The sequence below is a fragment of the Candoia aspera genome, chromosome 9, assembly GCF_035149785.1.
Source record: "Candoia aspera isolate rCanAsp1 chromosome 9, rCanAsp1.hap2, whole genome shotgun sequence".
NCBI lineage: Eukaryota > Metazoa > Chordata > Lepidosauria > Squamata > Boidae > Candoia > Candoia aspera.
Window position 1 is genome coordinate 26,993,595 of NC_086161.1, and position 27,240 is coordinate 27,020,834.

The following is a 27,240-nucleotide window of genomic DNA, read 5'->3' on the forward strand; positions in this document are numbered from 1 at the left end:
TAAAAATGGGGTGGGCAGCTTTAAGGTCCATTTTCAGCTTCAGCTTGGCTTGGGAAAGGGATGACAGTCCCACCTCCCAGCTGATCACTCACCAGTCCATCGTGAAAGGCCTGGTGGTCTGGCTGTGACCAGCCATCCAGAGAGCACATGGGGTGATTCCTGGGGTTCTCCTTAATCTGGAGAACACTTCTGGGCTCTAAGGAAGCCTGCCTGAGCCCAAAAAAGATGCCGTGGTGACAGGTCAGTCCGCAGACAGTGGGAAAACCACCTCAAGCTGCCATTGGTCCCCACCGGAAGTCCAGGAGGCATGCCTTTCTGTCACAGTGCCACCCTCTGGAACACCATTCCACCCAAAATTAGATTGGCCCTCCTGGCCTTCCATACAGCCCTTAAGAACTAGATTTTCTCCCAGGCATGAGATTTGGAAGGTAGTTGAGCTCATGAGTTGTGTATATTTATGTTGATGGGTTTACCCTTGGATGCCATTCTACGCTTTTTGCTTTATATGGGTTTATGTGAGGGTTGGCGGGGAGCATTATGCATATTATGCAGATGGTTTTAGTGTGTTAGCTGCCCAGAGTCATTTGGCAAGAGGGGCAACCTTCTAAATGTAAATAAAAATATGTTTTGCAAAAGACAGGTTTGTGGATCAGCTCTGTTACCTTTTCTGGCTTCAGGGCGTCTGACCTGGCTTGTCTACATCATTGGGGCTGTGATTGGCGGGCGGGTATCATTTGCCAGCACAGATGAGCAGGATGCAATGGATGGCGAACTGGTTTGTCGGTAAGAGCCTCTGCCTTACTAGGCCTCCAATAATTGAGCATTCCCAGAGGGCTGCTGTACTGCCTGTTACATTGACAGCATTCCCAACCTTAATATAAGTTTTATGGAGGAGCTGGGTGTGTAACTGGGTGTGCACTTCATTGTGGCTTCCACAGAACAAACACAGACTCTGCCATTTTGGATGCCGAATGTAGTGTTGTATGTTGTAAATTGGTGGATTGCTGGGCTTTGTAATGGGAAAGTTGGTCCTTGAAGGTTTGTGGTGAAAGCACAGCAGTTTTTCTAAGAGAAAGTGAAGTATCTTGTGCTCTCATCCATTGCTAGAAGAAGGGGAAAAGGAAATACAGAATATGTGGAAGGGTTGTAGCAATTACAACCCTTCCACATATTCTCGCCTGAGTTAAGCTTTCCTTCTGATTTTTTAACCTTCTCCAAAATGTCTTCCTGCCCAGTAAAAGTTATAAATTCTAAGATTAAAACATGTTGAAAGCATCCTTTTTCTGGTAATTCTTTAATGTTATAAAAACAAAAAGTTTTCCATAGGTCAGATATTCCTGAGTCTTTTAAGGCCTCCTTGACGACCCTGCATGAAATTCTGGGTAGGGGGGAAATTAGCATGGTGGTTTTCAGTGTACAAGGAGCATTGTACATTTGGAACTTGGCCTTGTACCCTGACAGTCCTTGTTCTCCGTATCCCTAAAGTGGCAGCTGACCTCACAAGCTGACAGGTGGTTTCAGAGGAGATGTTGCAATGACCAGCTGTCCCTTGCGACTCGTCCTCCTGATACCTTCTTCTGTGGATCAACTTTGCAGTGGCTACAGATTCAGCCAGATGTGGCGAGGCAGCAGCCTGCCATTAGCCATCTGTCTTTTGAATAGAAGGCCCTGGCTGATGGCCATCATCTCTGTCCTTCTTGCTTGCATTGAAAATGGGTGGAAGAGCAGTTTGGACTTGTTGTGCACTCAGCATTGCAGTGTTCTTCATCCCTTCCCTCACTGCCTTTCCAGGGTTCTTCAGCTCATGAACCTGACAGACTCACGTCTGGCTCAGGCAGGCAATGAAAAGCTGGAGCTGGCCATGCTGAGCTTCTTTGAGCAGTTCCGAAAGATTTACATAGGAGACCAGGTGCAGAAGTCCTCTAAGGTAAATGCCTTGTAGCGGACCTCTTCTCGCTGCAGAATTTTTCATAATTTTTTCATTACCTCCATCTGTAAAACTCCTCATCTGCAAATGATTCTTGAGGTTAGACAGCGTTGGGCTTCCGAGTTTGGTGACGGCGGTCTAGAGAACAGATTTCCTAAGGTTCTGCCAGCACCTTCAGAGGCAAAGCAGCCTGCTTCACAGAGCACTGGCAATAGAGCAGGACTGACTGGGCTCTTGTCTTTATAGCCAGGTGTCCTGACTCCTGAGTGGCCTGTAGCTAAGCTGGTTTCCAGTTGGTGCAGATTGGTGATGGCTTGTCTCTGGTTGGTTCTTTGTTTGTGCCCAATCCTGATTGGTTATTTTGGTGCTGTTGCTTCCTGCTTGATCCTTTGTTCATGCTGGCTTCTGATTGGTCATTTTTGGAGTGCTGATTCCTGATTGGCTCTTGGTTTGTGCTGGGTTCTGATTGGTTAGTCTGAGCAGCTGAGTCCTGATTGGATCCTAGTCCAGGCAAGTTTCTGTTTTGCCCAGTTTGGGGAGCTGCGATGGAATGTGAGGGTGACCTTGGAGGACAGAGGGAAGAGATGCTGCCTAGGGAACAATCAGATAAAAGGAAAGGAAGTCCACAAGAGTGATAAATAGGGAGGGCGGGAGGTTTGTACTTTCAGACTTGCTGGGTTCTGTTAAGGTAGCCTTCCAGTAAAGTAGAATTAGCTCATCTAGCCCTGTTTCCTGTCTGGTCTACCTGGGAGGGCTGACAGGAGCTGTTCCTGGCTGGCCCTGCTTTTTGGCGCAGGGCAGGTAACCAGGCTTTGTTAACCTTCAGACTTTCTTCTTTCTTGCTGAAGCTGTTGGGATGTTTATGGATCTCAATAGCTTCTCTGTGCAGGTGTACATAATAGTTTGCTGTTGTTGACAGCACTTGTATATCCTTGACCTGAATGTTATGGTGATTATGGTACAGCACATGTTCTGCTGATGATGATTTTTCAGGCTGTTGCAGTCTACAGTGCCTCTCATGTTCCTTCAGTCGGGTGTGGAAACTATGCTTTGTGGTACCAGTGTACACCTGCCCACAGCTGCAGGGGATGCCATAGTCTCAGGCTGCTGTGAGTGGCTCTCTGCTGGCCTTGGCTGATTTCCTGGATTTTCTTAGTTGGCCAGTAGATGGCTTTAACATAGTGCTTTTTAAATAATTTTCCTATTCGGTCCATGACTGTCAGGCCCAGCTCAAGAACTTCAGAGAATCATTTCAGCCAAACTTCAGTTCTTTATTTGCTCACATTTTATAGACAGAATCTTGCCAAACTAAAGCTACCCTACCTAACCTAAGGGAAATCTCCAGGGAGGCTCTAGGGCGGGGCCGCTCTGAACCTCTTCGTCTTCCCACAAAGAGCTGCATTGTCCCCTGTCCTGCCCCCTCCTTCAAATGTGCTCCCTCCTTCCCAGGGACCTTCTCTGTGTAGGGGAGAACTGCCGTCCCTGTTGGGGTGGTGGTTTGTCCATGGATGCATCTACTTTATTACTGTTCTCCTGCTTTGGTTGTAATGCTCACCTGATCTTGCTTGTGGAGCACCCATAGAGCCTGATTAAGTTGCCTTAATTCCTCAGATAATTTTTCAGGCTCGCAGATGCGTCCAGCATGGTCACCCAGTGTTTTGATCATGCATCTCTTCTGTCTGGGATGATGATTGAAATCTTTGTGTAGGTAGCAATCCATATGGGTGGGTGTCTGGATTACCATGTGACTTAGGTACAGGTTCTCGTTTTTGGTGATTAGGACATCCAAAAAAGGGAGTTACCCATCCTTCTCCTCTTCTATAGTGAATTAAGACCACATAGCTGAGTGGCAGAGCTTCGGTCCTGTATAGATATCTCTGTACATCGGGTGAGAGTGACAAAGTCTTAACAAGGCAGTTAGTTTTTCATGGCACGTTTGTCTTGGGATTGCATTTGAGTGTTTTGTGGGTTTTTTATTTATTTATTTATTTTTCTATTTTCTATCCCACTTTTATTATTTTTATAAATAACTCAAGGCGGCAAACCTACCTAATACTCCTTCCTCCTCCTATTTTCCCCACAACAACAACCCTGTGAGGTGGATTGGGCTGAGAGAGAGTGACTGGCCCAAGGTCACCCAGCCAGCTTTCATGCCTCAGGCGGGACTAGAACTCACAGTCTCCTGGTTTCTAGCCCAGCCCCTTAACCGCTAGACCAAACTGGCTCTCTCTCTGGGTTGTCGGGCCTTAGACATCCTGTCTTACCTTCTTCGGAATCTGGCTCGGCTAAAGGCCAATCAAATCTGTTCTCTATGCCACAGTCACTAAACCCCAAAGCCCAACAGATACCAGCTGTGGAAGCCTGAGCCGGTATATGATTCTTGAGGTTTTGGAATTTGCTGGCAGACCATTAAAAGAACAAGTGTGCACAAAGCAGCTTCATGTCTTACTCAAGGCCTGCTTCCTGGGCAACTACAGTATCCAAGGTTATCTCTTCAAGACCAGTTCCTGCCAGGTTGGGGAGAGGCAGTGGCTGCCAGAGGGGGAATTGCAGGCCATCAGAATAGGTATTCTGGAGGCAGAAGAAGGGAACTGGTTTTTTCAGTCAAGTCCCCAGGTCTGGATGCCTCAGACCTGCTTTTTGCTGCTGGGGTTGGGGGGTGGGAGGTAGGGGCAGGCAGCTGTTCCCCTCCAGGAACGTACCTCAGGGTTGAAATTGTGAATTCACAAGAGCCAACTGAGCTGAAATCAGTTTTCTACTCCTAGCTGTATCGCCGGCTCTCAGAAGTCCTGGGGCTGAACGATGAGACCATGGTCCTGAGCGTCTTCATAGGGAAAATGTAAGTGCTTCTGCTGTCACCAGAGTATTGGCTACATTATGCAATTTGGGTCTTTATGAAAGATTTCTGCCTGTGGTGGTTTGTTCTGCAGGAAAAGCTATTTGTGGACTGGTAGTCTGCTCTTAAGATTCTCATGCCCTGCTGCAGGTATTGGTCCTATAGGCCAGCAATTCCCAACCTTTTTGGCACCAGGGACCAGTTTTGTGGAAGACAATCTTTCCATGGACGGGAAGGGTGGTGGTGGTTTCAGGATGATTCAAGCACTTCCTCTTTTTCCCAACCCTTTCTTCTTTTTTCTTTGCGCTGCTTGGAGATAGCAGCCAATGGGCTTGCTTCCTCTGACAGGAGGTGGAGCTCAGGCGGTAATGTGCTGTAAATACTCAGGCTGTAAATTCACTCGCTCACCCACCGCTCACCTCCTGCTGTGCGGCCCGGTTCCTAACAGGCCACGGACCGGTACCCGTCCGCAGCCCAGGGGTTGGGGACCCCTGCTGTAGGCAGACCCCCAAACCTTGGACCATGCAGCTTTGGGACTAAGATGAGCTGATGGTTGAGTGATTTTACCCCAGCATCTCTTAGCTTCCTGTTGACTAGGATTTGGGGGAAGATGAAAGGGTTGAGGTGAAAGAAAGCAGTCTCTGAACAGTGTGCGTTTCCTCTCCCTGTAGTATCACTAACCTGAAGTACTGGGGACGGTGTGAGCCAATCACTTCCAAGACGTTACAGCTTCTCAATGATCTCTCCATTGGATATCCTTTTCAGCAGACCTCCCTGGGCGTGGGCATGGTGGCTCCAGGCATCCTGTATACCACCGCAAGGATGCAAGGGCTGGGCAGAACCCAACTCCTTCACTTGGATGTTCTCCAGTGTCTGCTATCCCACGACTCATTTTTTATAATAACGATTCTCTCAAAATTACTACTTATCCCACAGTGTAAATTGTCAGGAAAGACTGGTAGTTCTTTCTGTTATAAATTCCAGGCTATTTTATTATTATTTTCAGTCTTTCAGCAGCAGATAAAGTATATTGCTTTAACTATGTATTCATAAGATGAAGATAAAATTGGGGTGGGGTGAGGGAAGCATGGTTCAAATACGAAGGTACATTTAAGGTAAAGAAACAGATAATTAAAAGTTATTTCAGTTCTGTTCCAATCTATTACCAAAATATTATATGGTCCTGTCCAGCAATCTCAGCAATCGTGACCATAACTAGGGAACAGAACAGGTAGTCCTCATTCAGTGGCCACTTATTCAGTGATCATTCGAAGTTACTGTAATGGCATGTGGGAATGACCTTGGGAGACAGCAGGAAGAGCCACAGCCAGTCAGAAAAAAGGCGGCTTAGCCCGCAGCAGGAATGTGGGCGTGTCATATGTCTCAGAAGGGACCCTCCCTTGTTTCTTGGGCTGTAAAGGGGATGGGGGAGAGATGTCCTTTTGGACTTGCAAGATTCTGTTAATGTCACCTTACAATAAAGTAGAGCTAGATCATCTGGGTGTGCTTCCTGTTTGGAGTACCTCACAAGGCTGACAGTTACAACAGTGCTGAACGAAGGGATTTACGATTGTTCCTCATACTTGTGGCCATTGCAGCATCCCCACAGTTATGTGATCACGATTCAGATGCTTGGCACCCAGCTTGCAATTACAACAGTTGCAGCATGCCTCAGTCATGTGATTGTGATTTGCAACCTTCGCTGCCAGCTTCCGGCAAGCAAAGCCAGCAGCGGGTCACAGACGGTGATCACATAACTGCCGGGATACTGCGATGGTCGTAAGTGTAAGGACCAGTCCTAAGTCTCTTTTCAGTGCCATCATAACTTCAAACAGTCACTAAAAGAATGGTTGTAAGTTGAGGACTACCTGTACTTATTGCTTATGTACCAAGTGTTTACAGATTCAGAATAAGAAAAGAGTGAATGCAATTTGACCAGGGTACCTAAAATTTTTTATACACCTATACCTGGAGGAAAGGAGCGATCAGCTGATACCCTTTTGATGTTTTGGACTTCAGTTCCCAGCAATACCATTCAGCAGATCCAGTGGCAGTCTATTGGAGGGCTTACTGACCTAACACCTGGACTCACCGTTGCATACTCCACTTCTTAGCTGCCACGGAAGGGGAAATATGATTTACTGTGACAGCCACCTTCATATTGTGCCTCTGAAATTTTCTAACTAGGCTGATGGCTTGCTGTTTCCTTAACATCACTTCTACCTACAGCAGCGTTAGGAAACTGGTGAAACTGAGCGCTGTGCAGTTCATGCTGAACAATCACACGGTTAGTTGTCAAGTTCTCTGGCAAAGGAGTCCCCCCCGTGGCTGCTTCAAAAAGTTCTTTCTGGAAGTGCCATCTTCCAGATGCTGTCAGCAGGTCTCTCCTTGAAGGATGCCTCTTTGTGTCATGCTGGCTGTTCTTCTGCACGCAAGAGTTGCTTGAACCAGCATCCAAGGCCCAAAATAGGCTTTGTGTTGCCGGACTGGCAGTGAATGATTTGGGTGGCTCATCTGGTAGAGGAAGCGTGGGCTGAGGCAGGCGCCTCATTGGGAAGCAGGACTGGTGCCTGCACCTGAGGCCCATGCAGGTTAAGATGCAGCCGTCGGGGGGTTGCCATGCAGTTTATCCCAGAGAATAATCCTGCCAGTCCTGCCCTTCAGGATTGTTGGAGCTGGTTCTTGGACGAAACCAGCGCTGTGTTTTCTAGCAAGCTCCCCCACCCCCCACTGTACAACCACAGAGCTCAGGGCTCCAGTCTTGGCCGGGGTTGTCCAATACCTCCCTTAAAGGGCCTTGTCAAGAAGGACGCGAGTGCTGCTGGCCTGTGGACGTTTTCACTGGTCCGTCTGCCTGTTCCCATTGCAGTGGACTGTGGGGTCTTTGTATTCCAGCTGATAAAGGCTTTCCAGCAGTTCTCCAGGCTCAGGCAACTCAAGGTGTAACTGCTCACAAGACCAACTCTAAATAATGCTTAAGAAAGCCTCCCTCTTCCTAGGCTCTGCTGCCCATTAGCATCCATTCACACACACACACACAATATCATGGGCTTCTGGTGTCAAACTGTCTCCCGTTTGACCTGGGTACACCAGAGCATTTGAAGCCTGTCTCCATCATTTGCCATCCTTAGGATCCAGAGTGGAAGATTAAATGGCAACCAAGTATTTCCTGGCTTCTTGGGTGAATGAATCTGAGCCCTCCCTTTCCATCCCAATCCACCGACCGGTGGTGACTCTGGGACTCTCTGAACCTGGATACTGAATTACCCATTTTCTGGGTTTGCGCAATGCGTTGAACCATAAACTAGTCAAATGGGCTAGATTTACATAAACCACTAAGCAACCATGAAAAAAGAAGGCAATCTTAAAACTCTTTTGCTTATGATACAAATGTAGCTGATAGATCTTTAAGTGATCTAGTTATGTTGTGTGAATACAACCTGAGTTTTGCAAGCTTGATTCCAGAACAGTACTTAACCTTTTGCCCCAGGTACCCCTTTTCCTGGTCTTGGATAACGTCATTACCCCTCCCGCCAAAACACAACAAAGACCCTGTTGGTTCACGGCAGCAGCAGTCCCGAACTGGACCCTTGATTCGCAGACAAGCAATTACAAATTGCTCTGTTACCCCCAGTTTAAGAACCTCTGCTTAGGAGTTGGCTGCCTAATTCTTAAGGCAGCATTTCAAGCAAACAGAGGAATGCTGCTTGTCAAATGCCATAAATAATGCAAGTTGCATTAAACTCATTTGAAATATAAAAGTACTTAACTGTTTTGAATGTTGAAAGAGGATTGTCCAGAGTCCATGACAGGCATTGGATTGGATTCTGCCAGAAGCACGGAAAAAGCCTGATGCTTGCAGTTGTGGTGGTTCTCTGGCAGATGCAGGGGCAAGGAAGGCAGGAGCTTGTGGCCTGACTTTCCAGCGTTCCCATGCGCCAAGGACGCATCTTGTTTCCGTCCCTGAACAGTTGTACCTCATTAATACGATTTTTGTTCTTCAACAGAGCGAGCACTTTTCCTTCCTGGGTATTAACAATCAGTCCAACCTGAGTGATATGAGATGTCGGACTACTTTCTATACGGCACTTGGGCGCCTCCTCATGGTGGACCTCGGTACTGCAACCCATTCCTGTGCTCCCAAACACATGCCACTGAGTTCTTCTCATTCTAATCATGACTGTTTAGATGGGAACAGTAAATCAGTCAATTTTCTATAAAGCATTATTGTTCAACGTGAAAAAAGTTCATCCAGTTACCCTGCTCCAAATGTTGCCTATTTAAAGTGTAGATCTGAATCTCCTGGAGGATCATAGTGCCCCAGGGTTCACCAGGTGGATCTGTCAGATAGCATTCATGTTCCAAGAATGATTTTAGATTTTTAGCGTGGACTGCAAAGCCCAGGGCTATTGAAAATAATTGTTTTTTCTTGTCTCTTCCAGGGGAGGACGAAGATCAGTATGAGCAATTCATGTTGCCTCTCACTGCTGCCTTTGAAACTGTGGCACAGATGTTCAGCACCAACACCTTCAATGAGCAGGAGGCAAAGGTAGGGAGGGTTCAGAAAGGCTCACCTTTGGTGTGTGTTCCTGTCTTCATAGATCAGAAGAAGGCAGTCTGGAACCTTTCAGACACTTAAGACTTGGATGCCTTAAACTCTTTATGCAAAACCTCCCCAGCACCTTGGAAGCACCCCACGTATTTCCTTCACCTCCCGGTCTGTCCAGAGCACCATCTGGCATTAGTTCTGAGGCTCCCTTGTGGTTTCTCCAGGGGCCAAAGCTTCACATACAGACACGAGTTTTGGTCCATCCATGGGAGAGAACTCAAGAGTAAATATTAAGGGTTTTTAAAATCTTTTTTTAATTAGACATTTTAGAGAAAGGGTATAAACAAACACAAGTAAAAAACAAGTAAAGGGAATAAGAATAAAATACAAATGGGTAAACAAAGGATCTAAAATGTTGTGGAGGTTATAGTTTTCCAGTATCAATTACCTGTGAATAATTGAATGTATTATATCACCTCAGAGGAAGACTCACTATTAGGCTTTGAGGTGAGAATAAATATCAGGAACCCTGATCAACACTGTGTACGGTATTTAAGAGACATTTTTATGTGCTTTGAATACCTTACCAGCTAGAATCTGGTACGCCTTTCATTAAGGCGAGGGCACGGGTGTTGCATTTTAATTATTGGATAAACATAATATTTTCCTCAGACTCCTTATGCTGAGTGACTCCTTTCACTTGCAGTGGAGAAAAGTGCTGATACAAGATCTTAATGATTGCAGTTTTTTGCCTCAGTTTGTAATTTCTCTGGGGACACACCTGAATGCATCCTAAAACAAAGAGTAGAGCATTAGAATTTTAAACTAGTTGCCTTCATTTTCATTGCAGCCTGGCCAAGAGAAGGCTTATGCCCCAGCTTTGATGATTCCGACATAAAAAAAACTGTGGAACAACCTTGCTTTGGCCCCCAGCAGCACTTTTCAGTCTGCATCCTTCAAGGGCAATTCTGCCTTGACCAATTTAAGAGCCATTTTTATCTGTCTTGCATGGAGAAATTGAGTCTGTTGGGCATGGAGATGGTCCAGAGTTACACCATGGCAGCTTTGAGGAGAAGAACTGTGCTTTGGAGGAATAAAAAAAATCAGTTTTCTCCTGTTAGATAAAAATGGTTTATCTGATTTCTGCCCACTGCATTAATGACATTCTCAGCAGTTACAGATATTTAATGGACTCTGGTTTCTGATGACTGAGAACGTGCATATCTGACATCTCTAAATCAAGTTAAAAAAAGAACACAAGTTTGTGTTTGCATATTTAGCTATCCACAAAATATAAACACCAGGTACATCAGTTACATTAGAAAAGTATTCCAGAGCCAGTGGGAACAACTTTAAAATGTCCCAACTCACAAGGCCTGCTGGAAGAGCTACATTTGAATGGCCTTCCTAAAAACAAAGGGCAGGAGCAGTCTGGAAATCTGGAAGGATGCTGTTCCACACAATGGGGACAGCAGCTAAGAAGGGATCCCTGCCTCCATGATCCCTGTTGAAGACATTCTCTGAAATGGGGGGGGGGGAGAGAGAGAATGAGAGTTTATTGGGCCCGCCAGTACAGTTGGGAATAGGCAGTCCCAGAGCTATCCACGTCCTGAGCCAAGTAACCTGACAACCAGTGGCTTAAATTGCATGCAGAAGCCAAGTGACAACCAACTCTCAAAGTAGTGTTGTTATATCAGTGAACTGAGATATGCCCATGACTACTATGGGCCAGATATAGTTTCCATCTAGAGCATATTGCGGTAGTCCACTCAAGAGTTGACTAAGGCAGGAGTGGCTAAAGAGAGCCTTCTGCTCCAGCAGGGGCGATCATCGGCACACAGAATGGAGTTGTGCAAAGGCCCTCCTAGCGACAGCAGCTACTTGCTCATCAAGCCAGAGCTGCGAGTCATGGAGAACCCCCAAATTACAGGTCAGTTCCGTGCTAGGGAGTATCACCTTGTCCAGAACAAAAGATGGAATCTCTCTGAATTGGATGGTTCCCACATTCAAAGCCGCTCCCTTTTATTGGGATTGAGCATAAACTTGTTCCTCCCTAACACTGGGATAGCACCTTGACAATATCACCTGCCAACCTGCAGTCAAGACGTAAAGTTGAGTATCTGCAAACTGATACCTGACCCTGCATCAACAGATGACTCAGTGGTTTTACATAGTTGTTAAATAGGAGCAGGGAAAGCATTGAGCAGTGGAGAAGTCTAGGGGCCCATCTCTCCCCATTACCACCAGCAATTGGAATCAGCCTTTTAGGAAGGAGAACCTCTCCAAAGCTGTGGTCTCCACTCCCAACTTAAGTCCAAGAATTCCATGAAGGCTACCTAAAGATCAGCCAACAACAGGATATTTAGTTATTTACTTGATCGAAATTTTATTTATATTGTGCTCATTCCCAAAGGCTCTTCTCTGGGGACTTTCTTGCTATGATGGACCAGTCTTGGTTTTCTGAGGTTCTGTCATGAGCAGTTCAAGCTTTGTAGATGTCTGTTCCTCTCCCTTCCTTCAGATTTTCATCTACATTGCTTAATTTTGCTGTTCCAACCACATTGCATCCTTGACCTGGGTAGGGCTACTCATAATGATTTTACTGGACTGTTTCGCACAAGCTTTGGTTTGAGAGTGGATGGGTGAAGAGAATCTTCCCCAAAACTCTCCATCCCTAGCAATCAAGTTAAAATGTACCTCTCTGGAAAAGGAAGAATGTAAATTGGGAGATGGGGTACAGACTCTCCCAGAGGTTCTGTTCTCCTGGACTAATGAGGAGGTGAGTGTGTGCCAGGTTGTTCCAGAGCTGAGAGAAAAGCCTGAGCAGCCAAAGGGCCAAACTGTGTTCTGTTAACATTCTTCCAGCTAACAAAGGTATTGTTCATCTTTGAGGACTTGGCGGTTGTTGTGGTAAGAGGACATGAAGTGATGTATCTTTCCTCTAATCTGCATCTTTCCTATCATGCAGAGGACATTGGTTGGCCTTGTGAGAGACCTAAGGGGGATTGCCTTTGCCTTCAATGCCAAGACTAGTTTTATGATGCTCTTCGAGTGGATGTATCCTTAACTATTGTGCATGTCTCCTTCCCTACCTCCTGGAAATGGTGTCAAGGCTGACTAGTGTATTCTAGAATCTTCAGTTCTTTCTGATGACTCAGGTGACAGTGCTTAGTCTGCTGCACCATGCTTGAATTTCCCAGGGCTGGTCAAAAAGCCACACCTGCACAACATAACAAGTCATCTGTAGAATTCTGCTTCTGACATTTGTGAGCAGGTGGCTGAAATAATGTAGATTCAGGCAGACATGATGAGGATGACGCTTAACACTTATTCACTCTAACCTGAAGTGATCCAGTAGATCATTTGGCCTTTCTTCAAGCCCTTTATGTGCAAACTGAGTCTGTGGTGGTCAGCTTTGCAGTAATCTGGCCATCTTGGTTGTTCCCATCTGAAGAACAAAGCCCTAAGGCTCCAAGAAGTCTTGAATGTCTGAGTTGCTCCTGGAAGCAGTCTGGTCCTTAGCTTCAGCCTTACAGCTACCCATCCTACATGCCAATCTTGCAGCGGGCAGTTGAGCTCTGGTACCATGATCCAGCCTGCACCACCCCTGTGCTCAAGTTGATGGCTGAGCTGGTGCACAATAGGTAGGTGAACTCCAACTACCTCCTTGGGTACCTAGAGAAATGCTGTCCTACAGCAACTGGCCAGGCAGGGGAGAGAAGTGGCATGAGGAGGAAAAATTTTAATTATTATCTCTAGAAAATATAAACGTTGATGAGATTTTAGTTGAAAGTGCTAGGATGAATTTCCAATACTTTCAAATAGCCTCTAAAGAACTACTAGGGTTCCACTAGACAGTAAAACAACTTCAGGGCCAATAAAAAACAATAACCGCCAAAATGGGGGCAGGGGCATGCAACAGCTAATGTCCGCATGCACATGGCCTCAGACTTTTCCTGGACCCCATCCACTCTTTCTGTGTGAGGGGAGGGGACCCTGAGACCTTACCGTCAGTGTGTTTATGGGATTTGGAAAGTGAGGTGGAAATGCCTACTAAGGCTTTTAAAAGAATGGTAAAAATCCATGGAAGGCAGCTGTAGGCATGAAGCTTAGCCATGATGAATCAGCAGAACATCCCTGTTCAGAAACCCAGGGCAGCCCAGGCAGCTGAGCCAGTGCCACCTATCCCGTTGTTCAGGGCTTGGGTTGCCCACTCCAGTGGCTCAGAATGTGGTGTCGCCTTGTGCTGTAGCTGCTCCCTGTCATGAGTAAGGATGGCGAGCAGGGGGCTCTCACCCAGACTGTCAAGCGCATGCGTAGCACTGAGGAACTGTTCAGCCATTCAAAGAGACACAGATCGGGACCGCCTTAACCGTTGGGGTTTATATGGCTGGGTTTTCCCACGCTTTCTCAGTTTGTTAGGATTCTTGTTAAGTACTACTAATAAATATTAGAGACCAAGTCCTCGCCTCAGTGTGTTTCCTGGTAATCAGGACACTCCCTTTGTTTTCTACTGGGTGTGTCTCAGCCAAGGCACAACTCCATCACTTGCTTTCAGGTCCCAGAGGCTGCAGTTTGATGTCTCCTCCCCAAATGGCATCCTGCTCTTCCGGGAGACGAGTAAAATGATAACTACCTACGGTGGGTATCTTTTTTTTTTTTAATCAAATTTTATCACTGCCCATCTCCCCACCCAAAGGAGGGACTCTGGGTGGTTTACAATAAAAACAGAGTTAAAATTCAAGAAAATTATAAATATAATAAATACAATAAGAATAAAAATGAGATGGAATCTAGATGGCTGAGAGTTCTCTATCAGTCCGTGAATATAACAGGCCCTTCTAAAATCATTCTAGGGCGCTAGGCATCCCCAGGAGTGGCTATTCCCCTTCCAGGCCTGCTGACAAAACCAGGTTTTTAGTTTTTTATGAAAGTCCAGGAGCGAGGGGGCCCATCTCACCTCCGGGGGAAGAATGTTCCAAAGGGCAGGAGCTACTGCAGAGAAGGCACACTTCCGAGACCCCACCAGATGGAATTCTTTTATGGATGGGGACCATAACATGCCCTCTCTGTATTTTATTTATTTATTTAGCGTATGGCATACAATGCCAGGGAGTCTAAATTGTTTTTACACACAGTAGATGTTCTGGCGCCGATAGTTGCTAGTTCTTTGTTGCACCGGTGCACCACAAGAGGGCGAGCTAGCTTTGCACCAGCTGGCCAGCAGCGTTCCTAGGGAACTTGGCTCATCCGGGGCTTTTTCTCTACCAGTCCTCCACCGTTCGCATCCAGGCAGATCCAATGCCAGTTCCTGCTCCCGCGCAGAGCACCACCAGCATTTCCCCCCACCGAAATGGGGGTACCTATTTATCTACTCACAGATGGTATGCTTTCGAATTGCTAGGTGGGCAGGAGCTAGGGACGAAATGATGGGAGCACACTTTCCGTCACATGGAGCTGTATGACTGGGTGGGACGGGTTGATGTGATGCGGATGAGACGGTTCCTCGGGTAAGCTGGCCCCATGCCATGTAGGGCTTTAAAGGTCATAACCAACACCCTGAATTGGACCCGGAAGCAAACTGGAACCCAGTGCAACTCACGCAGCAAAGGTGTTAACATGTGCAAACCTTGGAGCACCCAAGATTGCCCGCACAGCTGCATTCTGGACCAGTTGTAGCTTCCGGATACTCTTCAAGGGTAGCCCCATGTAGAGCGTGTTACAGTAGTCTATATGGGAGATGACCAGGGCATGAGTGACCATTCGAAGGGCCTTTCAGTCCAGGAAAGGGTGTAACTGGTGCACAACACGAAGTTGCGCAAAGGCCCTCCTGGCCACGACTGCCACCTGCTCTTCGACCAGGAGTCATGAGTCCAGAAGGACCCCCAGATTCTGCACTGGGTCTGAATGGGGCAGTGCAACCCCACCCAGACCTAAAGATGATAACTTCCCAAATACAGAAGAGCTGTCAACCCACAGCCACTCTGTTTTCCCAGGGTTCAGCTGAAGCCTGCTTTTCCCCATCCAGACCCCCACAGCCCCCAGGCACCTGGAGAGGGTGGTCACAGCATCACTTACTTCACCCGGGATGGAGATGTATAACTGAGTATCATCCACATATTGGTGATACGTCACCCCATGGGGACGGATGATCTCACCCAGCAGTTTCATATAGATGTTATCATATAGATGTTAAATAGGAGGGGAGAGAGTACTGAACCCTGCGGCACCCCACAGAGGAGGGGCCGTGGGCCTGACCTCTCCTCCCCTACTAACACCGACTGGGACCGGCCCTGGAGGAACGAAGTGAAACAGCGCAAAACCACGCCGCCCACCCCCAACTCCTTGAGCCGACCCCAAAGGATACCATGGTCGATGGTATTGAAAGCCACTGAGAGGTCAAGGAGAGGCAGGATGGATGCGCTGCCCCCATCCCGGTCCCGCCAGAGGTCATCCATAAGCACAACCAGTGCTGGGCCTGAAACCTGACTGGAAGGGGTCTAGATAATCCTTTTCGTCCAGGATGCTCTGGACCTGCAGTGCTGCCACCTTTCCCTTCACAGCCACTGGGTTGGGTCAAACTGGAACCCACTTGATGGGTTGGTGGGGGGCAACCTGCAAAGTTCTCTTTCAAAAGAGCTTCTGTTGTTGAAAGGTCTTCAATAGCAGGAGAGAAAGGAAGCCATGCCAAGAGTTTCTCTGGTTCAGCCGAACTCGGCACTCACCGTTCTGCCAAGATTATTTGGTTTTGATTGAGGTAAAAGGCAACGGTTCCCATTCAGTCGTGTCCGACACGAGGGGTGGTGCCCACCTCCATTTCACGGCCAAAGAGCCAGTGTTGTCCAAAGACATAATTTGACCAAATGCAGCTATTTTTTGGTTACAGTCACGTTCTCTGAACATTGACTAGTGGCTTCTCAACTTTCATTTTTCTGGGAGCCTCAGGAAAACTATCCTTTGAGGGAATGTTTCTGAGATGTCTGCCTTCTTTGCCTTTTGCAGGAAACCGTATCCTGACTTTGGGGGAAGTTCCAAAGGATCAGGTCTATGCCTTGAAGCTGAAGGGGGTTTCCATCTGCTTCTCCATGCTAAAAGCTGCCCTGAGCGGCAGCTACGTCAACTTTGGCGTCTTCCGTCTCTACGGGGACGACGCGCTTGATAATGCCTTGCAAACCTTCATCAAGCTCCTGCTCTCCGTCCCACACAGCGACCTGCTGGTACGAATGCACAGCTCTGCCTCACCTTCACCCTGTGAACCACCTGCCACAGTTCGGCTTCCACCTGGCTTTTCTTCCCTGGGAATTGCTCACCACTGTGGCTGATCTGGATCTGATCTGGATCGCTTCCAGGTGACACCCAGAGCTGTGACAGAGTGGAGCCGAAATCTGGACTCTTACGTAACGGTGGCCTTGCGATCGGGCCTTGCTCGTAGTGCGATGACAGCCATGCTCCAAATTGATCTCTGCCTATTCTGGCACTAGGGCGCTGCTCAAGAAGCTAGTGGCAAGTCTGGATCAGAAAACTGATGCCCCTTTCTGAGCAGAGCCTCTTGTTGTAAGCTGAGGGACGAGGGCAGTAGCTCGTTCCGTACGCGCTTGCCCTGGAGATGGACCGCGTGAGGTATAAGGTAAAAGCAGCCTTGGACAGAGACTGGGACTGCTTTCTTGCCCTCACTTCACTTCTTGCAGGATGCAGCATTACAGGGTTGAAATACAAAGTTGAAAACCACATGCCGAGTGCAGAATCAGCTGTCCGTCTCCTGCTGAAGCCATAGTCTCTTTCTCCCCATTCACCTGTAATGTCCCAGTGGTTGGTGAGCTGATGTCAGATAGGCCTGTGATCCTGGGATGAGACATACTTGGCATAGGATGTTCCCAATGGTTGCTCTGTTCTCTGAGTTGTATGGTGCTTTTCACATCTGATACACTGCACAACTCTATTATCTTTAAATAATAATGAGATTGAAACCACAAGAATAGATACTAAAATCCCACTGGGTGATCATCACAAAACCTCCAGTATGAGGGCATGACATAATCAGCTCTACTCTCTAGTCAGGGAGTCCATATAAAAATAGGTTGTACTAACCTACAGATAATTCATTGATAAATTGGAAGCTGTACCTTCAGTGGTCATAGAGTAAAAAGCTTTGAAAATCACTGCTTCTGAAACTGGGCTTGTGGGCAGGGTGTCTGGATTGCTCCCCAAACCCCAGCATGTCTGAATGTGTCACGCACCTTGTGCCCACAAAACTCTTCTGAAAGCTCTCCTGATCCCTTTCTTTCATTTATCTGTTTCCAGGATTACCCTAAGCTCAGCCAGTCGTATTACTCATTACTGGAAGTTCTTACTCAAGATCACATGAATTTTATAGCTAGCCTGGAGCCACATGTAATCATGTATATTCTTTCTTCTATTTCAGAAGGTCTCACCGCACTAGGTGAGTGCATGCATTCCTTATTGTGCAGTTTGAGGGCTCCTGTTCAGAGCATAGGAAGGGCTGTCAAAGAAGCTCTGAAGTCTTCATCTAACAATTGGGGGCTGGAATATGCACTAAGATGTTGTTCTCCAGCAGCAGCAAAGGAATGTAGACACCAACTCTGCGTGATTATTATCGAATTATTATCGAAATAATTCCCTCATAATTCCTGGTTTGGTGTCTTCATTTTGATGTAAGGATTTGGTTTCTGGGAAAGATGGTCATTTCCTTAATCTGTCAAGTGCAGAGTGGGTGATGGAGCAACACCAATGGATCCTATCTTTGTTCCCCTGCCTTCTCTCCATTAGTTTTCTCAAGCAGATTGGCAGCCTTAACTAGCTGACAGTCAACTCTTGAGGAGGGACTAAGGTTTCTGAAAGATGGGCGCCCACTGATAATTTTTGTGTGTTTTGTGCTGATAGAGCCACCCCAATACTGCATAATGGTTTTTCAAGATTTGACCACAGAACCATGTATATAAGAGATTTTGGTAAGAATTCCACAACACCTGAGATCTATTCACTTCTGGATTGCTCTCAGTCATTTCATTATGCCTTAGCAAAATTGTCTGTACATACCATGAAACTTAGAACAACAGGATCTTCTGTCATCTTCAACGCAAGTAATGCTTTGCCTTAACTTACAAACAAGGCATGCAACCTATCCCAAGTCTTAAAGGGTTCAGGAAATCATGCCAAGAGAGTAACGGTACATGATGTTCACAGCTTGCTTGGCAGACATGAGGAATGTTGGCCTTGAGGCTGCTACTGCCCACCAAGGTTTTTTGGCCAAGGAAAGGATCCAACTAATAGTAATGCCATTTCTGACCCCATGTAACACTGGCATTATTTTACTTTGCCCTTTTTCTTTTCCTTGTAGACACCATGGTTTGCACTGGATGCTGCTCCTGCTTGGACCACATTGTCACTTACCTCTTCAAGCAGCTGTCCCGCAGTACGAAAAAGAGGTCTGCCCCCTTGACCCAGGAGAGTGATCGGTTCCTACACATCATGCAGCAGCACCCAGAGATGATTCAACAGGTCAGGACAAGGAGTGCAGTACTAGTGGGTACTTCAGGCTCAGCTCCTCGTAGCCCTTAAGTTGAGTTGCATACGTAAGCCTTAAAAACTTGCCTGGAATGTTGACACGCAGGTCACAAAGAGCAATTCCTCTATACCCAGGGAATCACTGCAGAACTTTTCATCCCCCATTTTCAATCTTTGCTTGAGGGTGAAGTGACTACTCTATGGAAAATGTTGTGTGGTCGCCTCCAACGCTCCTTGTCCCAGAGAACAACAGTTTGCCAGGATTGTCTGTCAGTAGCTGTTTGTCAGCTCATGCTCATGGTACCTGTGATAGTATCTAGCCGTCTTGTTTTCTGACAGCCTCCTTGTGACGATCCCAGTACCAGGATCCCAACTTAGAAATTCTCCAGACAGTCCATCAGGAAGCTTAAAGAATTCTTTATTGAGGGTCCAGTTAACACAGGATAGTAGCCAAAGCTCCAAGTAAGGAATTGGCGCCAAAACATTCAAAGTGATTCTTCCCTCCTCTGATCTCATCCCTCCTCCCTGCCTCGCAGACAGGCTGTTCCTCACTCCTTAGCTCCCCCCTCCCATCTCAGCTGTTTGTTAAAGCAGGTGCCTTATCCGCAAAGGTCCTGGCTAAATGCCTGAGGCAAAGGAATGCGAAGCTAGCACGGGTTGGTTCTCTGGGAATGCGGTGAATGCATGAAGGCAGCTAACGCGTGTAGAAACTTCTAATGGCGGGCGAACCAAACCAAGAGAAGGGAGCCTGACACACTTTTTCCGTTGCCTTCGATTTTTCCAAGCTTCAGGATATTCTTCAGAAGTTCAGAGACTTTTGCTTCCACATTATATGTCCAAGATATTTAAGCTTTAGTTTGGTTATTAATGCTTCCAGTGAGTTGTGTGGTTTTGCTCCAGCTATTATTGAATGATTTGTTCTTCTGACAATTCAAGACACTCCCAATAACTTCCTTTGGTTCAAAGGTGTCAATTTTTCTTTGTTCATCCTTCCAATCATCCAACTTTCACAGCCATATGTTGTGACTGGGGGATTCCTGACATCTTCCAACATTCCTCAGCATATCTGAGGTTGTTAATGTTTTTTCCAACAATTTTAATTCCAATTTCTTTTTCTTCTAGTCTAGCATTTCTCAAGATACGTTTCACATATATAATGGATAGGGTGACAGTATACAACCTTGATATGTTTCATTTGAAGCAATTAGTCACTCCACATTCTGTTCTAACCATTGCTTCTTGATCAGTATACAGATTCTTCAATTTGCAAGTGAGGTGGTCTAGTACACCCATGTTTTTAAGGACTATGGTCTATGTAGCCAAAAGTCATTGCATAATCAAAAATAAACAAAGTACCTGTCTTTGGAACTCTCTTGCTATCTCCTTATCCGTTGGATGTGTGGAGAGCGATCCTGGGTGCTTCTTTCTCTTTGGAAACCAGCTTGTATTTCTGGCAGTTGCTCCAGGTATTGTGGAAGCTTGGATTGCAAAAATCTGGAGCATTATCTTGTGGGAACACGGGGAGTGCAGTTATTTGATAGGCTGAACATTCCTTAAAAGGTAAAGGTTTCCCTTGACGTAAAGTCCAGTCGAATCCGACTCTAGGGGGCGGTGCTCATCTCCGTTTCTAAGCCTTAGAGCCGGCGTTGTCATAGACACTTCCGGGTCATGTGGCCAGCATGACGACTCGGAACGCCGTTACCTTCCCGCCGAAGCGGTACCTATTGATCTACTCACATTTGCATGTTTTCGAACTGCTAGGTGAGCAGGAGCTGGGATTAACAACGGGAGCTCACCCCGCCGCGCGGTTTCGAACCGCCGACCTTCCGATCGACAGCTCAGCGGTTTAACCCGCAGCGCCACCGCGTCCTTAGCACTGCCTTTTTTCTTAGAACATTCCTTAGCACTGCCTTTTTTCTTATGATACTGGACTACAGATTATTTTTTCCACACTGGCTCATACACTGTGGGCAGCACTATAACAGCATCAACTTCCAGGGTTTTAAAACAGTTCCTGCAGCATTCTTAGCACTGTTTTCTAGGGCTCGTTAAAATTTTCCAAAACATCTGGCTGTGGCCTGGGGATGGTACTTGAGTACTGAGCGGTGACTAGGAATCTTAATTCTGTAGTTCTTCTGGATATTCATACATTTTCTTCTTTATATGTTTCTCCATTAGATCTTTGCCTTTGTCTTACCGTGCCAGTCTAAGAGGTTCCCTTGATTTCTCTAATTTTCTTAAATCCTATTTGATTGTTGTCCTTGTTTAGATGTATCTTTTTGTACTTCTCTGGCATTTGGCATTTACTTCCTTTTTCCTCTGTCACTTTGGTCTTTCGTGTTTCATCTTCCCTGTCTATTTTGAGGGACTGCCATTTTGCTGCCTTTTGCTCTTTACAGTGTGGAACCTGGTGCTCCTCAGGTGCAGAGTGGCACATGGCAGTCCATTTCAGGGTGCTGATAGTTAGAATGTCCATTTGTTCTTTGATGACAGCAGCTGGAAGTCCCTTGGGATTTAATCCAGCCACGTCATAAGCACCCACGATTATTTGTCTTCTGCCTTTCCCCAGCAGCTCACTGCATACTTTCTGGCCCAAGGGGCTCATCTTCCAGTCTCATACGGATATTATCCTGGTTGTGAATATTCATTTGGTTTTCTTCCACTGGATTGTTTTCAGTCTGATCTCTTGTCTATGACCCTTTGTGGGGGACACTCCCAGTTGCAGAGCTGATAGCATCATTGGGTTGCACAGGCTCCTTCACCATGCAAGGAAGAGGATACAGAAAATAGGCATTGTGGATTATTGATTTATAAAATTTCCATTCTGCTTTTTGAGATCCAGTTTGGTGTAGTGGCTAAAGGCGCAGAGGACTAGAAACAGGAGACACTGGGGGCCACCTGGATGGCTCTGGGACAGTCCCTCTCTCGGCCCTAGGGGGAAGGGGGTGAGGGCAAAAGCACTTCCTACAGTGCTGCCAAGAAAACTGCATGGACTTGTCCATGTAGCTGCCAGGAATCGAGACAGATCCTGATTTTTGCTGTAATGCAGCAAATGCCTGGGAGGAGTGTGATGTTCTGTGTGCCAGTGCAGGAAAGAAAGCAAGGAAACGCCAGCATCTTTAAGCTGATCCATCTTCCTGCCAGGGCCCCTGCTCACACAGGTTCTTTCTGCTTGAGCTCCATCAAATGTCCCTTTCCAGTTACGCATCCCAGACAACCTGCTGGTAGGGATGACAAGGGATTCCATAGGGATGTCTACAGCCAAGGAAAACTTAGTTTTGAAGGACAGCAAGATTTTAAACAGATACAAGGTATTCCTGTCAGGACCCATGCAGCTGGGCAAGATCAAGGAAGCAAAACCTAAGCAGATTTCAGTAAAGCCTCTGTAATGCTGGTCTGTGGCAAATACAGAACCCTGGAAACCGTGAGAGGAATTTCCCACACTCGCTCGTCGTGAGTGAATTAAGGCAGTGCTTCTCTGAACACCTTGAAGTGCTTTCCCCGGGCTCCTCCCCATCTGGCCGAACTGCTGTTTTATGAGATAAGCTGTCCAGCCACCCAACCGCTGCTGCCTCTTCCAACCCTTCCTAGCCTCCCCACAATCCTCACAGCTTGAGCTCGCTAGACCTGTGCACTGACTGGATTGTGTTCAATCCTTCCAGATGCTCTCTACGGTGCTGAATATCATCATATTTGAAGACTGCAGGAACCAGTGGTCTATGTCACGGCCTCTGCTTGGCTTGATACTACTCAATGAAAAGGTAAGTCCTCTGATTAGTGTGGAGCGTTAATATGGGGTGGAGGTCCTTTTGGCACATTATCCTGGGTAACTCAGTGTCAACTTTTCCCTTGCAGTATTTTTCAGATTTAAGGAATAGCATAGTAAACAGCCAGCCCCCCGAGAAACAACAAGCTATGCATCTCTGCTTTGAAAATCTCATGGAAGGCATTGAGCGCAATCTGCTGACAAAGAATCGTGATAGGTCAGTATTGCTTCACAAAATGCGGCCTGCAAAACAGTGGAAGTCTGGTGACCGTGGTTGGAGATCACTAGCAGCTCTGCCCCAGCAGTGATCCCATCCTCTTTTAGTTTCATTCCAATCAAGGAGTATCACTGGGGGATGGCTGAGGACCTGAACTCCAGGACAGGATTGGCCAGTAGCCCAGTGGCAAGGACCACATGCAGCCTCTGAGTGTGGCTCCAGGGCCCCTTTGGACCCATATTGTGAGAAACTACTGTGCTGATAAAATATACTGAGGCTGCAAATCCCCTCATATAGCTAGTTTGGTCTAGAAGTCAAGGCAACAGGCTAGAAACCGGGAGACTGAGAGTTCTAGTCCTGCCTTAGGCATGAGAGTTGGCTGGGTGACCTTGGGCCAGTCCCTCTCTCTCACCCCAGCTCACCTCACCGGGTTGTTGTTGTGGGGAAAGGAGGAGGAGGAAGGAGTGTTAGGTATGTTTGCCGCCTTGAGTTATTTATAAAAATAATAAAGGCGGCATAAAAATAAATGAAATATATTCAACAGAATCAGAAAGACAAAACACCCTCCCCAAACTGAGAAAAGATATGACGGTCCCCCCACCCAGATCATTCCCTGTCCACTGTGGCTCCCTGGCCCTGGCTGAAAAGGGTTGCCCACCCCTGGGGGGAGGGGCGCTTCGGCCTTCCGCAGTCCGTCCAGCCTGAGGCAGCCACAGTAGCTACGCTTGGATTGATTGTGTGTTCAGAATTCAGATTTACAACGGTGTCCAAGAAGAGAAAACCAAAGGGAAGACAAGAGGAGCTGAAGAAGTGTCAACTTTGCCACTCTCTTGCTGCTGGTTTTCAAAGCTGTAATCCAGAGCACTAGGAAATTGAGGCTTTTGCCAGAAATTGGAGTCTGTTGATTTTCATTTTAGCAGCTCCCTGGGAATGAATACAGCTGCCAGAGAAGGACAGGTCAGAGTTTTGCCCCTTCCCTAACTTGTGTTTCTACCATAGGTTTACACAAAACCTTTCCGCGTTCCGGCGAGAGGTAAACGATTCCATGAAGAATTCCGCCTACGGGGTCAACAGCAACGACATGATGAGCTGACATCTCGCGAGGAGCCACGCTCGGGGCTGGGGAGGTTAACTTTTCCGATGGAAAGACAAAAGGGCATTTCTGATCCCTGCTGGTCCCTGGGGCTAGGCCACAGGAAAGGGGGTGGAAAAGGTTCACTAGGAGAGGGCTTTTTTCCTTGGGGAGGAACGACTGGCACCTCCCCGTGAATGTCAGAGGAACCCCATGTCCTGCCACAGCCTGCCTTGTATAAACATGTACATTTTTTCATAACATTTTGAACAAGGTTTATATTGACTCAAGTTTTAAAAAGCGTGACTGAAGTTTTTACACGTGAGGACTGTATGCAAGTGAAGCAGCCGGGTCTCCTGGCTACCTGCCACATTACTGAGCAAGGGGGTGTGAAAGTACAGAGTTATATTTAGTAACCAGTGTAGAGGCACAAGTGTAAAATTCCAAATGTATATTTTTCTTATACATCCCTTGGACTATCCTTCCCCACCTTCCCTCATTAGGAACTCAAAGCCATGCCACACTCAAGCTGTTCCAAGCGCGCACACGCCCCTTCCCCCTTGTGGCAGCCTCTCTCCAGCCAGGGAGGCCAAGCCTGACCGCCCCGCTTGGCGCGTAGCACCAGGCTCTCCCCTCAGGTTCACACGAGTCTCCCAGACTCTGAGCTGCCAGGAGGTGGGAGGACTCAGCTATCTTCTCCGCTCCCCAGAAGGCAGCAGCCACTGCGAACAGCCCGTTCTCGCACTTCTCACCCCGTGACCCGCAGAGCGTCCTGGACCACCATCTTCTCCTCTGGAGACAGTGGGCAGGTTCTCTGCAACAGGCAAGCCCAGCACAACACGCAGCATAGCTCCTTTGGACAAATCTCTTTTCCCCCCAATGCTGCGGTAACACTCTGGATATTTAAATTTAGCAAAAACTACAGGCGAAACCTGTTCCCCTTGTACCTACCCTGTTTTCTTGCTGCTAGTTTTTTGTACCCCCAAGCCCAGATCTACTCTGTCCCGGCTTCTCTTCCCAAACAGCACCTCCTCGATGGGGGGAGAATTATTTCCTCTGGCGATTGTGTGCTGGGTCCTTTTTGTGTGACCAGATTGCTGGATGATTTGTATGGATGTTTGCTGCATACAGTGTAAGCATTGTGGCTGCAAATAAATTTCGGTGGTTTCTACTGAACTGTGTGGAACTAAGCCAGAATGTTACTCCTAGGCAATGCAAACGGCCGAGTCCCCAAGAGGAGGGGTCTGCCTGGACATAAGCCCGCTGGGTCCAGGAGCCAGGCTCCCTCTTTAAAAACAAGCCATGCAACATGTTAACTTTTGAACTCACTGCTGTTTACATGCCAAGACTGAGCCCACAGCTGCCGGTTCTGCTGATCTAGCAGAGGCCACACATACAAAAGGGATGGCAAGTAGGCTAGTTCATCTCAGAGTGGGGGCACCTCCATCACTTGGGTGGATGAGCCCTTCCGGCTCGTCTTTGGGGACAAGACGTGCTCCAACCCCACGGTCTCGGGATGGCCCCCTCGCCCCAGTCCAGGCCGTGCCCGGCGATGGGAGAAACCGCGAACCAGCGGCGCCTGGGTCGGTCTCCGGCTGAGCCTGGCGGCTCTCCCCGATCAGAGGCGCGCGGCCGTCCGGGATCAGGTCCGCTCTCGGCGTGTTTCCTGGGAGTCCGGCGGCGCCCCGCAAACGGCCACGAAGGTCCCGCGCGGCGCCGAAGCAGCGTCCCAGCAAACGGGCTCAGCGGGGGCCGGGCGGCTCGGGGCCGGCTTCCGGGGTTCCTCCGCGGCGGAAGACGGCGCCGTTGCAGCCCTCGCGGTTGCGCGCGATCTCGATGGCCAGGAACTGGATCCTGGGCGCTGCGGAGAAGAGGGAGCCCCGCGGGCAGTCATCGCCCTGCCTGCCCGCCCCGCCCCGCCCCGCCGCGCCGCGCCGCGCCGCGCCGCGCCGCTCGCCCGCCCGCCCGGCGCTCACCCAGCACGGTGTTCTCCTCCGAGTAGCCGCGGCGGCAGTCCAGGCGCAGCAGGGTCCCGAAGTTGAAGTCCTCCACCGCCCCCTCGAACTGCAGGCAGAACGGGCGCCACTTCTGCGGAGGGAGGGAGGAGGTGAACCCTGCGCGCCGCGCCGCCTCGCGCCGCCGCCCGGCCGCCCCCTCACCTCTTTGGCCGGCTCGGACTTGAGGTCCTCGACGTCCAGCACGTCGACGCGCAGGTCGGCGAAGCTGCGCCGGAAGGCCGCGTAGATCCGGTCGTCAGCCCGGGTGAGCCTCAGGCCCGCGGGGTCCGCGGAGGAGAGCAACTGCGGGCGGACGAGGCGAGGTGGGCGTCAGCGGCGCCTCGGGACCCCCGCCCCTCCCCCCCGGACCCCCACCCCGGGACTCACGTGGAAGTAGACCTGGGCGTGCTGGAGGGCCCGCCTGGCCCAGGCCGCCTCCACCCGCGGCTGCGGAGAGAGAGCGCCGTCAGTCTGGTCCGCCCGCCCCCCCCCCCGGATCCGCGCCCGCGCCCGCTACTCACGTCGTTCCCGAAGGCCTCGGCCGGCAGCGAGAGTGCATGGGCCGCGGAGGCCGCTTCCCGGGCGCCCTGCGGGGAAAGGTGGAGAGGAGAGGTGGCGGGTTAGGCGGGGGGGCGAACGGCGCCGCCTCGCCCAAGGCCCCCCGCGCCCGCTCGGCTCACCAGCGCGCCCAGCCCGCCTCGCCCCGGCCCCGCCGCCATCCCGGGGAGCCGCGTGCGCAGGAAGCAGGCAGGCGGGCAGGGAAGGACGGAGGGCGGCGCCGGAGGAGGGACCGGCCCGGCCGCTCCCGGGGAGTCTTCCGCAGTCCCGCTTCCCGCCGGCCTCCCAGGGTCGGAGCCGTCCAGCCCTTGCTCTTCGCCCTTCGGGCGATTGGATGGCGCTTCCCGTCCGGCTCGACCCGCTGAGCCAAGACTTGAGGGGCAGAAGGGAGAAGTGGCCTCGCCCCAAAGATGCCCTCGGAGTGGGAAACCAGCAGGCCGATCGATGCCGAAGTCTACGCGCGGAGGGACCCTCGTGTTTCCCGTCATTTTTACATGGGAGACTGCCACCCCTTAAGACAGGTGCTGCTCCCTGGGCACTGCATGCCCAAAGCTGGCGGTCTTTGCCTCGCCTTGGGTACCCGAGGAGGGACACACAGGGAAGGGGGCAGGAGGATTACAATTAATGTAGGTTTATGAATTACATCCAGAGATGGAAGGGTCTGGGAGGCGGGGTGACCTTGAGAGACTGGCAGGAGAGCCAGCCTATGAAAGATGTCTCAGCCTGCAGAAGGGGGATGGCTGGGAAGGGACCCTCCCTAGTTTCCAGAGAGGAAAAGGAAAGCGGGGGAGCA

At 48.9% G+C, this 27,240-nt stretch overlaps 2 protein-coding genes across 5 annotated transcripts in view; one reads left to right on the plus strand and one right to left on the minus strand.

Annotated features, from left to right (window-relative positions):
• Positions 1 to 25,068, plus strand: part of XPO7 (exportin 7) — a 70,548-nt gene extending 45,480 nt beyond the window's left edge. For 2 of the 4 annotated variants that reach the window (XM_063311308.1, XM_063311310.1), the window contains exons 13-28: positions 678 to 783; positions 1,792 to 1,927; positions 4,693 to 4,766; positions 5,435 to 5,515; positions 6,987 to 7,050; positions 8,771 to 8,879; positions 9,206 to 9,312; positions 12,281 to 12,369; positions 12,849 to 12,956; positions 13,871 to 13,953; positions 16,315 to 16,529; positions 17,614 to 17,752; positions 18,671 to 18,855; positions 22,500 to 22,598; positions 22,693 to 22,820; positions 23,820 to 25,068. In XM_063311308.1, coding sequence (XP_063167378.1) covers positions 678 to 783; positions 1,792 to 1,927; positions 4,693 to 4,766; positions 5,435 to 5,515; positions 6,987 to 7,050; positions 8,771 to 8,879; positions 9,206 to 9,312; positions 12,281 to 12,369; positions 12,849 to 12,956; positions 13,871 to 13,953; positions 16,315 to 16,529; positions 17,614 to 17,752; positions 18,671 to 18,855; positions 22,500 to 22,598; positions 22,693 to 22,820; positions 23,820 to 23,913 — 1,817 coding nt within the window. In that variant the 3' untranslated portion in view covers positions 23,914 to 25,068. The remainder of the gene's footprint in view (positions 1 to 677; positions 784 to 1,791; positions 1,928 to 4,692; positions 4,767 to 5,434; positions 5,516 to 6,986; positions 7,051 to 8,770; positions 8,880 to 9,205; positions 9,313 to 12,280; positions 12,370 to 12,848; positions 12,957 to 13,870; positions 13,954 to 16,314; positions 16,530 to 17,613; positions 17,753 to 18,670; positions 18,856 to 22,499; positions 22,599 to 22,692; positions 22,821 to 23,819) is intronic. The other 2 variants (XM_063311309.1, XM_063311311.1) reach the window with 1 other exon arrangement.
• A 136-nt stretch (positions 25,069 to 25,204) lies between these two features.
• On the minus strand, positions 25,205 to 26,704 carry PBDC1 (polysaccharide biosynthesis domain containing 1). Its single transcript, XM_063311336.1, has 6 exons — positions 26,570 to 26,704; positions 26,411 to 26,476; positions 26,277 to 26,336; positions 26,052 to 26,192; positions 25,869 to 25,980; positions 25,205 to 25,753 (listed from the first exon to the last, which is right to left on the minus strand). Exons 1-6 carry the CDS (start codon positions 26,606 to 26,608, stop codon positions 25,635 to 25,637), a joined length of 537 nt encoding a protein of 178 aa, XP_063167406.1. The 5' UTR covers positions 26,609 to 26,704; the 3' UTR covers positions 25,205 to 25,634.
• Positions 26,705 to 27,240: the final 536 nt, after the last annotated feature.